This window comes from Colius striatus, chromosome 5 (genome assembly GCF_028858725.1).
Source record: "Colius striatus isolate bColStr4 chromosome 5, bColStr4.1.hap1, whole genome shotgun sequence".
Taxonomy (NCBI): domain Eukaryota; kingdom Metazoa; phylum Chordata; class Aves; order Coliiformes; family Coliidae; genus Colius; species Colius striatus.
Genome location: NC_084763.1, coordinates 13,630,833 through 13,644,013, shown reverse-complemented (window position 1 = coordinate 13,644,013; position 13,181 = coordinate 13,630,833). Strand labels below are relative to the sequence as shown.

The 13,181-nt window shown below is 42.2% G+C and overlaps 1 protein-coding gene across 1 annotated transcript in view; it reads right to left on the bottom strand.

The window, feature by feature from the left end:
• Positions 1–10,543: 10,543 nt before the first annotated feature.
• HECW1 (HECT, C2 and WW domain containing E3 ubiquitin protein ligase 1) overlaps positions 10,544–13,181 on the bottom strand; it is a 181,930-nt gene continuing 179,292 nt past the window's right edge. The window contains exon 27 of the mRNA XM_061996514.1: positions 10,544–10,655. Within this exon, the coding sequence (XP_061852498.1) occupies positions 10,544–10,655 (112 nt within the window). The remainder of the gene's footprint in view (positions 10,656–13,181) is intronic.

The window sequence follows — 13,181 nt, the reverse complement described above, 5'->3', positions numbered from 1 at the left end:
TGGCGTGAAGCCTGCGGTCAAACCGCGAGAGCCGGCTGTGTAGGGCACGATGGTTCCTGTGGGGAAAGAGGGCGCAGGCCTGTCCTGGGAACGCTGAGGCGAAGCTGCAGGAAGATGAGGACAAAAGGGCAGTGGCAGCTCCGAAGGGGACAACTACACCTGAGCCCACCTAGTGAAACGTTGGCCTCTGTGGTGTGTCCCCGGCAGTTACGCCGTTCCTGCAGCTGGGGCACGCTTAGCAACTCTCCCCCATGTGTGCGCGAGCTCCAAATATGTGTGAGGTGTGCTAGAACTGTCTCCAGGTCATCCGTTTGTCCAGGCTGGTGGAAATGGTCTTGTGGACTGAGGAATGGATGTACTGCACTCATTTGACAAGCCCTTCACCATCCTCTTACTGAGGCTGTGCGGCAGTATTTGTCCCCATTAAGGGCATAGAATCTGTCTGTCACTGCCTGCCTGCATCCACAGCACAGCAGAGAAGAGGGAATGGGCCAACATACAGGAAAAGGTTCAGCCCAAACCCCTGTCATTAACCAGGGAGGGGAGTACAATCGCTGACAGGGCATTTTTCTGGAATTCCGTCATTCCACTCCACACCAAATCCAGTTTGTAGTAATAAATGTTTTAGGAATGAATTCCAGAAAGTATATAGAGTAACAAACACTTCAAGACTTACAGTATCAATGTGTATTCCACTCAGAGCGTTGTTTGTGCTGTAGCAGGGCCAGACTGTTACTGCCTGATACTAAAATTTGAGTTAAAGAGGGGTTAGGAAACATCTGAAGGTACATATCAAATGCAATTACTATAGACAAGAGGTTGTTGCCTGAAAAATAGGTTGTATCATGATCCTAAATGAAAGTTTCAGATACTTAACTCTTGTGATATTTTCTACTTACTTTCACAATCACGTTGTCTTAGCTGGGGGATACCTGCAAAACAATTCTGGAAAGGGGTGCAGTTACTGGTTCTGGAATATCAACAGGCCTTCCTCAACATACTTTGGGATATTTAAGGTTTTAAGAGACTTTAAAATATAAGTTTTAGTTTCTTAAATGCCTTTGAAAATCTATCAGTTGGTCCTGTATAAAACAAAATGGGGCCTTACATTTGTTTTTTGTCCACATATGGTTATTATGCTCAGATAAATATAAGATATATTTGTATCTAACTGATGGAGACTGGGAGCGACTTTTACTCAATATAGTATGCAGGTATAGTATATTTCTTCCATAGGCTAGAAAACACCACATCAGAAGTGTCCTAATAGAACAGGAAGACCCATTTCTTGCATTCTTAAAAAGAACTATCTACAGGATAGGAACACAATGCCAAAAAGAAAAATTGTGCTTTATTGTGTGGAAAACTGACCAAAATAAACTTTTCCCACTAGCCATAGCACAGACTATAATTTGCTTTGTTGCAGCAGAATATTACAGAGCTGGTCATATATGGTCTATTAATTTAAATTTTCCCTAAAGAAAGATTAAACATAAGTTTTATGACTCCCTTGTGTATTAAACCAGCACCCATCTTCATCTTAAATACTGAGCAGTATAAGCTTATAAGCTTAAGTGCTGTCCACAGAGGAGAAACGTGTGGATGTGAACAATACTTGATTTATTTAGAGATAAACTAACAGACATGTCTAGGCTGGTTACTCTCATACATTTACCTACCAGAAAAAAAACCCCAAACCCTTTTTTTCCCCTGTTATTTGGACAAATGGCTTTAGACACTGAAATATTATTAGCTGTTGAATGCTCAGTTGCACTCAGATGGCATAACAAACATGGATTTTTGCTTGTACAGATTGTTTTTCAGGTACCAAGTTCATCCCTTCTATTTCTGTAATGACAGAGAATCATGATCTGTGCTGGAGTTTCTGCAGGCTGCTGAAGTTCCGTATCAAGCCATCTTTTTTTGCACTGATGAGCTGCTTGCTTATTGATGTGATTTCTTGATATGAGGCAGCAGGAAGTGTATGCATTCCTCACCTGAGGCACTTCACTCCCGTGTTCCTCAATGCTGCTTCTCATCACGTAAAGGCACTCACAAAGGAGCTCCAAGTACCCAGCACCACTGAAAAACAGTCCCGTGCTACGCTTCTGTGCAAACTGAGCTTTTGTACTAGTTACAAGAAGTCTTCACTGCTCCAATTTAAGGAAGGAGAGCACAGCTCCACTAAGTGGCAGCACTAAGCATCATCACTGCCAGCTTCCTCGAATTATTTTCATATTTGTGAGAGATTTAATATAAACTGCTGCTCATAAGGCAATAAGGTGTATAATAAGGTGCCTTTTCTTTTGCTCATAGTACTCGATTTCATCATTAGAATCACAGAATAACAGAATTACAGAATGGTAGAGGTTGGAGGGGACATCTAGAGATCATCCAGTCCAACCCCCCTGCCGGAGCAGGCCCACCTAGATTGAGTCACACAGGAACGCATCCAGATGGGTTTTGAAAACCTACAGAGAAGGACACCCCACACACTCCCTGTAAGCGGAACTTTTTGTGTTCCAGCTTTTGTCCATTATCCCTTGTCCTGTCACTAGATGCAATAGAAAAAAGTGATGCCCCAACCTCCTGACATCCACCATTTAGATATTTGTAAATATTAATGAGATCTCCCCTCAGTCTTCTCTTCTCCAGACTAAACAGCCCCAATTCCCACAGCCTTTCCTCATTAGGAAGATGCTCCAGTCCCCTGATGATCTTGGTGGCCCTGTGCTGGACTCTCTCCAGCACTTCCCTGTCTCTCTTGAGCTGAGCAGCCCAGAACTGGACACAGGACTCCAGATGAGGCCTCACCAGGGCAGAGTAGAGAGGGAGCAGAACCTCCCTTGACCTGCTCGCCACACTCTTCTTGATGCATCCCAGGATGCCATTGGCCGCCTTGGCCATGAGGGCACATTGCTGGCTCATATTTAGCTGATTATCAATCAGGACTCCCAGGTCTGTCTCTGCAGAGCTGCTCTCCAACAGGTCAATCCCCAGCCTGCTCTTGTTGAACTTCATGACATTCCTCTCTGCTCAACTCTCAAGCTGTTCAAGATCCTGCTGAATGGCAGCACAGATTTTCCAGGAGAAACTTGCACTTTGGGATCTTTCCAAATACTTTCACAGCTTCATATTTCTGAGTTTTACATATTTATAATAAATAATTTACAAGTCAGAAAATACATCATGTGAGTCCCCACACGTTCTTTTAGGTGCTTCTCAGAGCACTTTGCCAGCTTCTCTGCAGTACCATGGTGGTCCCAAAGAATTGCTTCATCTTCCACAAATTAGCAGACTACATTTGACAAAATCTAAGGTGTGTCACTACTTGTTTTATGTCTGCCTCCAGAGCATAAAGATAACCTGTTTCAGTTTGTACACTAAGAGCTGAAACGTGTAGTTGAAGCACAATTACAGTGTTTGAAAGCCATTCTAAGTATAATCGTACACAGTTACCTGTATTACTAATTTCAGTAATTCTTTAAAAGTCACTTGGATTTAATGCCAAGATCTAAAAGGTATTGCAACCAAATCCCAGCTTGTAACAAACTTATTAAGCAGATTCCAGTGCTGCCCCAGCTGCATTCCTGAAAAGCTGTCATGTAAAGATGCCAACTCCATGTGGCAGGCTGCTCAGGTACCTATACTGTGTTCTCTATGGATGGATGCATATTATTAAGTGCTGAAAACAGAACAGTAAGAGCACGTGCTGTTTATTTTTGTATGCTGTTTCAGTCCAGGGAATGCATCATTAGGAAATCACACCCAACAGTAGTTCAATAACCACTGTCTGGGGTTCATTTTGAAACTAACTGAACAGATTTTTGATGTCATACTACAGAGTATTTACAGCTCCCCCCCCCCCCCCCCCCCCCCCTTACAACTACTTAATTTTGTAACTGGGAAAGAAAACAACCCAAACTGGTGTTTTATTTTCCTACTGAAAAATTCCACAGGTGAAGGACTGTCCTTAAAGTGTATTATGCTTCACAGAAGGAAAGGCAAGTAACCTCAGAATTACTGTCATTGACACAGTACAGCTCCACTCTCTTCTGCTACCATGGAATAATCCTACACGGCAGCAATGCAGCAAAAAACATCATTCATTGCAGTCTTTAGGTTCTCCAGTGATAAATCCAGGAGGATTTATCATTAGAGGAGACACGGCAGATCCTCTGTGGCTTTGTTCTCCATTGTTCTCCATAAATGACAGCTAGGGTCCAGTCTGGCCACTTATCCAAGAATGAACGTCTGGCTACAAGTGGATTTATTGTCCATGGTTGTGAAAAACTATAACTTTGCTGTCACAGGGTGGGAAGAGATTGTTATTGATTTGTCACATCCTATATTGTTATGGAGTTTTGTCAGCGTGCTAAGACAGACAACTGATGTATGTATGGAGGCTTCAGGTGGACTCCCACTGTGTTTTCACCAAGATTCAGTAGCAGATACCACAGAATGAATGGACTCTCACTGAAGAAACTGACACCCCAGGTGTACCCCAATGGTCAGCAGCTCACCTCACTGCTTCTTTCTGGTAAATACTGATTTCTTCTTCCTTTATATGTGAAAAATTCAGAGAAATGTAGCTTAGCATCACGGATGCCTTCTCTCCCCACTCCCTCCTCTCACACACACACCATGACACATCCAAGGTTTGAATACGGGTGGCCCTGTGAGATTGGATTTTTTGAGCACACGGATGGGTGGGTGCTGCTCCTGCCACCATCACGGCCACTGCTGCTGCAGGAGAGACAGCACTGGTAGCTGAGCTCCTCTGCACACAATGGAACACAGTGCCAGCCACAAAAGGCCTCTCACAGGTTGCCAGTCACATAGTTTCACATTTGTTACCCACTTGTCTCGCGTTAAGATACGCTTACCATTTCTGTTGGAGTGTTTTCCATGGGTTTATATTTTTCCTCAAAAAAACCACTCCTTGTATTGAAGCTTTACCATCCTTCAGATTGTACCATGAGCCCTCATGAAGTGTCATTTAGGTATGAAAACAGGTATGGTCAGCACGGTGTCTGCTGACTGTGTATCTGAGGTGTGTTCATCCATCCTGGAATGTGCTAATGAAACATGCCTGGGATGTTTGTGATGAGCAGTAGGGAAATGAGTGTGACATACTGAGAATGCCAGAATCTCTTCCTATTTTTTTTTTTATCAATACTCAATGCAGACCCAGCATTTGCTATTAAGAAATCACCTTTGCACTTGCATTTCACAGCTAGAATGCAGTAATTATACCTAGAAGCAAGGTTTGCATTAGTCGTATCCACATCTCTTTCATCTTTCTGTGTGTCTGTTATATTTTCTATGGTTTGTTTATTTTCTATAAGCTCATGTGCTTTCATGGCTGCTCTGGTCTTAGGGTAGAGTCTAGGATAGGTTGGGGGCTTTGGTTAAGCACACTATGTGGAGAACCTCAAATTCTAGACACGTACCCTGAGAAACTGGACAAAAGAGGTGGAAGAGCCTGAACACAACAGTCAGAAAGGGCAATATCTTGGGAGAACAATCAGTTAAATTGGTGGACTTGCACTAGTGCCAGTTTCCACCTGTTCTAGTAAAATACATCCGCTACCAAGTAAGTTATTTGTAACAGACAGTCCACACCATGCCATAACAAAGTGATTTTATTGACATTCCTCTATAGTGATATGGTTGAATAGAAAGCACAGCCTGAGTATCATGTGACATTTTTCTGTCAATATAAGCAAAATCAGTCCAATAATGAGGACTTTTCCTGCCATTGACTTTTATGTAGTCTTTAACAAAAACCGTAACAGACGTTTCTGTTAGATAAATCAGAAGCTGCAGGGAATTCGGCTAATGGTACAATATTTACTATACCTAGTATCTACTATCTACAGGCATCTGGTTTTCTACTAGAACAAAGGAACTACATGACTCACTAGAGAGCAAGTAACAATCCAATCTTTTAGACCTTGTGATAACTGGAAAAACCTATCCCAGATTTAGTATATTGCAGTCATTTTTTTTTCTTTTAATAACGAACACTGAGGTACAGCAACAATCATAAAAAAGCACCGCATTTGTTGTAGAAAGATCTGTTGGTCTGCATTTGAAAGTGTTTAATCTTGACTGGGAAGCTCTATTAATATGATGTGGAGACTGGGCAAGTAACTATTATTTCAACAGAAATGAAACAAATCTTCAGTCAAATCCGTCCTGGAATTCTATAGACTGCCACAGGATTAATAGTGACGGATGAGCTGAACTCATCCTCTGTGTGTGTGTATCTTAGCTAATTTCTGATTTGATTTTCACATCCCAATTTCATATCCTACTGTTTTCAACTAGAGGTATGTCAATTACTTGTTACAATGAAACTAGAACAACAAAACACAAACCCGGCAAACACCCCCCATCCCTACAGGCTGACTATGGACTCAAACCTTAGCTACAGTTTATGGAAAAGTTCACGGGCACTTGAGCAAACTGGGTGAAAAACATCTCTGTGTCAGACCTGTACAAAACTCGTGATTCTTCTGCTAGAGGTAGTTTGAGCCAATCACTTCTTGCCTTGTGACAGCCAGGGATCTCCCTAAAACATAAAAGTCAAGTTTTGAATATGCACAGCCACATGATTGAAACTGAACACTTGTGTCATGTCCTGCAGGCTGAAGTGACAGCGTTTGGCAGGTTTAGACCTAACACAACTAACGCTAAGGTGAAAGGGTTTGTACTGGGCCAAATCCTGAGTACCTGCTGTGGTTGAACAGTTGGGAACACTACGTCAAGCTGGAAGATGTCCTGATGATGTAAAATACCAATTTCCAACCTCTTTTCTTCAGATAAATGCCAGTATGACAATAAGATTTCAGGAACAGAAACATCCCTTTCCTTCCCTGTGCTGTTAATCCCATCACAATCACCACTTTGAGAGACACCAGCCCTCTGAAACCAAACGTACAAATCACTAATACTCATCGCTCCTATCGAAAACAGCAACTCACAAAAGCTGCATTTTGAAACCCACTGATGTTGATGTCATGTTTTCACCTAGACACCACCATGTTTAAAGAGAACTGAAGTGAAAGAGTTGAGTGCTTTGTTTCACTGTAGATCTGCCCTATGGAATATCTTCTAGTCTCTCCTGTGGGAAAGCAATGAAACCAGAAATTCTGTCAATAACCATCTCTGTTTTACAAATGAAAATGCAAACCTGGGGAGGGCACAGATGACTGTAAGAGAGTAACAGCATTCCAACTGAAAGGTGAACAAGGAATGTTATGCCTTGCACATGCATAACCACAAAGTCAAGCGAATGCATAGTGGACAGGTTAAACAACAGGGCCATGGCTACGGGCTCCTCCTGCTCCTCCCTTCTTCTCTCTCATCTGCACCATCCCCCTGCCTCACTTACTCCAATGTTGTGGTGCTACTTAGATGCACAGCTCCCCCTTAGCTCCAGACTGGGATCGAGTTCTACCCATGGTGTGATGCAATGGATGGAGGAATGCACTGGGAAGCATCAATCTGGATATCCTGGAGCTGACATCAGTGTTTGAAAACCAATTGGCATAGGACATTTGGGAGGAGAGAGGGGTAGGACTGGAAAGGTAGAACGCAAGAAAAGCCAAGCACAGCATTTTCTTTCTCTTTGTTTTATGAAAATAGTCAACTGTCTTCCTCTATTCCTGGCTTTAGATCCAAAAAAACTTGCAAGGGAATCTGCAAGTCCTTGTTACTTTGTTGTCATCACAGTCACCTAAGAAAGCAACTTTCACAAAATACCAGGCTGTGTGCTTGAAAGACAGCTTGGAGCAAGGATTTGCATGGGAAGTAGCTGGCTATGCAGTATGTTTCCCAGCACAGGAACACACCAAGTGATTGAGATGGCACCTGCCAAGCGTGGAGCTGTGTGATGCTCAGCTTCATGCATGGCCAGGGCCACGACATGTTGCGGGCAAGAGTTTTGGGAGAAAGCCTTCCTTGTTTCAACCAGTGGGGTTTGACGCTGTCTCGGAAATACAAACATCTTTTATTATGCTACAAAAACCAGTTCCACTTTCTCTTAGTAAAATATAGCTTGTAAATACTTAAAAAAAAGTAATGATGCACTATGGTAAAGATGGGATTTTCTTAAAAACCCTCTTTTACTATGTTAATGAGACAGCTCTTGATGCACTATTTTCCTTGGCTAAACACGGACCATCCAGTTGATGGTTCTCTTTCTTTTCTTCTATTGGTGAAAGAGATCCAGTGTTTGACATAGTGCAGGTAACTTTATAACATCACCAGGAATAAGGACCACACAGCAACCACCGGATTTTGGGGCCCAGCAATGAAGAGACAGAAATTACATACATGAGAAGACTGGCCTCACTCTGATGGAATTCGTGTGCATGCAACAGACACTCTTAGAAAAAAAGTTTCCATCTCTACTGTGCAGGGAGGTGGTCATGTGGAATATATGCCTGAGAGCTTGTTTCTGGAAACAATAAGCATAATTCTTGGTGTCCAGTACAACAAAGCTAGCCTGTAGCTGCAGCCTCTGTATGCAACTGCAATAGGAGCACTCAGTAAGAATAAAAACATACTATAGAATAGATTCTCAGTAAAAGTCATATAGTAAATTAGTATAAAAGTGGCTGAAATGTCACAGAAATGGAATGAATGGGGCAATTTAAATATCCCAAATATTTTATATTTCATTAAAAGCTTCTATTTCTGCTCAGAAATGTGTTTTGAGGTTGATTACCTTTCAAATACCTATTAATCAAAGCAGCAGAATTTCTTGTATAGCCACCATATAAAAAGATGTGGGAAAGCAGGGTCCAATTCTTTTCTCTGGAGAGAAAATTTATGGGAATTAGATGTGACAGACATTGACTGGATCTCCTGATTTTACAGTTTTCTGAAGCATAGCTAACACAAAACTACCTGTAACAAGCCCCTGAGGGGGTGTGGTATTTCATCGGAGCTGCTAGACACTATGATGTTATCTTCTCACCTACTCAAGCCTTCATCGTTTAATATATTACGCATCCTTTAACATATTTAGTATCAGAAGATACTTTGTGTTTCCCTTTCCCAGTGAAGACAAACACTTTCAATTTGAGATTAGTCTTGGAAAACAAGGGCAGCAAAAAACAATAAACGGAACGCAATCAGAGCAGTGAGGCTGATTGAAACAGCCTGAGCAAAATCCACCTGAAGACAAGCCTAGTGCTGTTTTCCTTTTGCTCCCTGGCTTCAGAGCCTGAACGCAAAGTATACCAAACTGAAGGGAGTTAAGTCTGCAGTAACGAGAACTAGAGCTTTAGTGGCACCTAACGCGACTGGAGGGCCTTTGGGCTTACCCCAAGAAGTGCAACAGTGTCTTAACCCAAAGAGAGTTACAGTCTCCTTCATCCCTGACAAGCACTCTCATTCTCTGCAGCTTCTCATTTAATAGACTCTAGACTAAAACCTTCTGTTTGTAATCGCTCTTGATTTTATGGAGACTTCCACTGAACAAGACAAGGAAAAAGACAGAACCGAGAACGGCCCCCAGCAACCACAGATTAGCCCAGCCTGACAGAAAAGAAATGGCTTCTGACACAGGGGATGGGATTGTCTAGACTTCCTCATTTGGAAAAGAGCATTTCAAACATCAGAAAACAAAGATCTGGGAAACAGAACCCAAGGGTATCCATAAAAGTAGAACATTCTTCTTGGTTCCTTATCATATACCATACTAAGGTAGGGGAGCCTTGTCCTTTATGCTACATAATAAAACATCCTTCTTCAGTGTGCACAACCTTGTGCTTCTTGTGTGGTAAACATGACAACGGAGATGCCCCTCCCAATATCTCTGAAGTGCAAGTTCTCTCCAGTACTGGCAAGTAGCAATCATAACAATCGCTGTTACGCTTTGCATTGCGTTACAGGTTGGTTTTTTTAGTTTCTGAAGGTCTTATGTGCACCATGTATGTTGGGCCAGTTCCAGCTGATGCAACTGATGTGGATCATGAGTTCGTATATAAAAAATTCACTTTTGCTCATAGGTGTCTCTCAGATGGACCACAGAGGGAAAACAAGGATGGAAGAATATATATTTGACCAGCTCCTAGTACTGGATTCAATGGTTAAGAAGTAAGATGGAATTGATTTAGAAGATGTGGGGCATATAAAAGCTTGGAATGCTTGATGAGGTTTTTTTGTTTATTTTTTAATCAACGTAGGTGGAAGAAAACATTTATTAACATTTGGTCAAGTGCAGTGTAACTTGCATTTGTATTTTCATTGTTATTAATGGAGGTATGTAGAGATATACAGAAACCTTGAGACAGTTGTTTTTCTATTGCATACAGACTATCAAGTCCATTGGAAACCGAGGATGAAAGCATGAAGGTTAGATCTTAAGAGGGTGGCAGTTCTTCATGCACAGCTTTTGTTAATCTTGACTTTTTCATTTGTTTGTTTTGTTTTCAAAAATAAAAACATGGGAAACCAAGATCAAATGATGTCAGACAGGAAAGATGATATCATCAGCCAGAAAAACACCAGAAGTGCCTGAACCCCCTCATTCAAGTCCAAAGGTGCTAGTTTCTTCAACGGCTGTCAGCAGCTTTTCATACAGCATAGAATATGAGGGGTAAGGTGGAAGATCCAAACGGTTGAAACATGTGTGTGCCCTGCAAAAGGAAAATATGCTACATGTTAAGTTTAATCTAAATCACTTGAGAAAATAAGAACTGAGAAAACAAGTTCCTACTGAGATTCAAGACATCCAAGTTCACTCGAGAGACAAAGAAATTCTGTTAAACTCTTAAATTGTTCTAAAACCAGAAGTACTGAAATGTACATGCACATACACACGAATATTTCAAAGTGAAGACACAAGAGAAGTATCACCATAACATCATTCTCCACTATCCCTGCATTAGATGCTGCAGAGATCTTGCAGGGATTCTTCATGGAGAAGAATGTTTACCAGGAGGCAGGGCTGACCGGTAAAGGGACATTCAGGGATCTGCTAACTGAAGAAGGAAAGTTGCTGAAAATGCTCCCCTAAGTCAGCTGCTGGCCACCTGCTGCAAGTCTGGCTTTTAAATGTTATTTATTTGTAGTAGCCAAGGCAAAAGCAAAATATTTTGTGCAGAGCAAGCTGCCAACTTGATGACCCTCTCTTCCCCCAGTTCTATCATGTTTCACCCCAGTTGGCAGCACTTTCAAAAGAAGCCGTGGAAGGAGTTACACACGTGCCTCTCCCCTGTTGCAGCTTTTCTGGCAGCAGCAGCCAGGCTCAGATACAGACTGCACTTCCCTGTGTGAAGGGCGATACAAATGTGGAGCAAAGGAACAGTCCCTGCCCCAGTGCATCCATTTCAACTGACTGAAAAGCCACAGAGCTCATTCAACAAACAATGGGGCGTGTTTCCATTCAAATGGATTCCTCATGCTCCCTCTGATAAACATAAACTGACAAAACCTTACAGAGGAAGCGCAGCCCCCATGGCTAACAATGTCTAAGCTTCTGGCCCCTGGTATTTTTCAAAGCCATGAAGTCATTCTACTTCTAGCTTTTCCATCTTGTACTTCAATTCCATTTCAATTTCAAAACTGAAGCAGAAGAGCTACCTTGGAGAATCTATTTGAAACTGTGCTAGTCATCTCTTAGGCCACCCACAAAGTGAGAAAAACATGATACTGGTAGATGGGCTGGCCTGAGACTTGCAGATTCAGAGGGAGAGTTTTATCAAGCACCAATGGTGAATCATTAAAAGCAATCTGGCAACTGAAATAGCCAGAGGCACGTAATCTTCACTGCATCACAGAATTTCAATTAGGAGAGCTTTTACCATCCTTTTTTGCCTTCTGAATGAAGACTTGTTAGCTGGTTGCTGTCAGAGAGAGTGTAAAATAAACACAGAACTTGGGGAAATGAGCTGGGAACGTGTGAGTCAGGGAAAAAGGAACATTAATAAAGCCATCATTTAATGCATCTTTTGAAATGAAACATGGCAGCTCAAGTGTATTGTCCATGAGTAGCCCTGCACTGTTTATTGTTTATCTCAGCAATCTTTGGCAGCCTAAGTTGTTTCTACAATCCATGGCCAACACGGATCCACCATTGGGAGTTAATTAATGGAAGGATTCTTGTAGTCCATTCAGAATATATTTGCGATAGGCAACACCACACCATTCAGAGAGGATGAGGGGCACAGCTGCCTGGCTCCAGAACCAGAAGCAGCATGGCCATGGTGGCTAAGGTGTGAATTCTGCTAATACAACCTTGCTGAACCTATAAGTACTATCCCTGTACGGTACTGAAACTGTGGCACATTTAACTGGACGAGCCCGCAGCATCTCAGGCATCATTGTCACGTGTCGGGTTGTGTGGTGCAGCCATGTCCACTGGCCCTGTTGTTTACTTCCTTGTAGACATTCATTTGGACTGATGATCTCATTTCATATTGGTTATGAGACAACCTTTGAAAATGATGTGGTTCTACTGCAACTGTGATGATGCCACTGAAGCCCATTCAAACTTACAGCAAGATAATCACGTGCAAAATTGTTTAGTATATGTCTAGCAACTGGCCTCATTGGTTCTTTGCTGGAAAGGTCAGACATGATGTCTACTTGTGTAACTGCACAACATATTCTACCTGACCTAAAAGAAGCAAGAGGGTTGATGGGGATACCTCCCCATTGAGTGACTCCTCTCTCCTCAAGTATTGCTGTGCATAGTGCCTTTGCTTCTTGCAAATGAAAGCTGAAACCTTTCTTTTCCACACTGTACTAAAGACCTGGCCTCTAGTGTGTGATACTAGACACTGTGTGAGACTGAGTACACAGGACAATGAAGATGTAAGGATATTTTCCACAACACCCACTGTTGCCTAACTCTGTGCCTTATCCTCCAAATTCCTCCTGATTGATGTTGATTTCCAGCTACTGATCCCAGTAAGAGTGACTATAGTAAAAGCAATGCAAGGGACACTTGCTGTACTTATTGGAGTGAAAACATACCACTAGCAGCACAAGAAGCAGTCATAGCAATAAGAAAAGTCTTTATTCCCTAGATTAAGCTACCTACCACATAAACCTGCTGACATATGAGAGGGTGTTAGTGACCATGAGATGGTGGAGCTCAAGATCCTGTGTGGAAGAAGCAGGATACCAAGCAGGACTGTGAATCTGGACTTCAGGTGAGC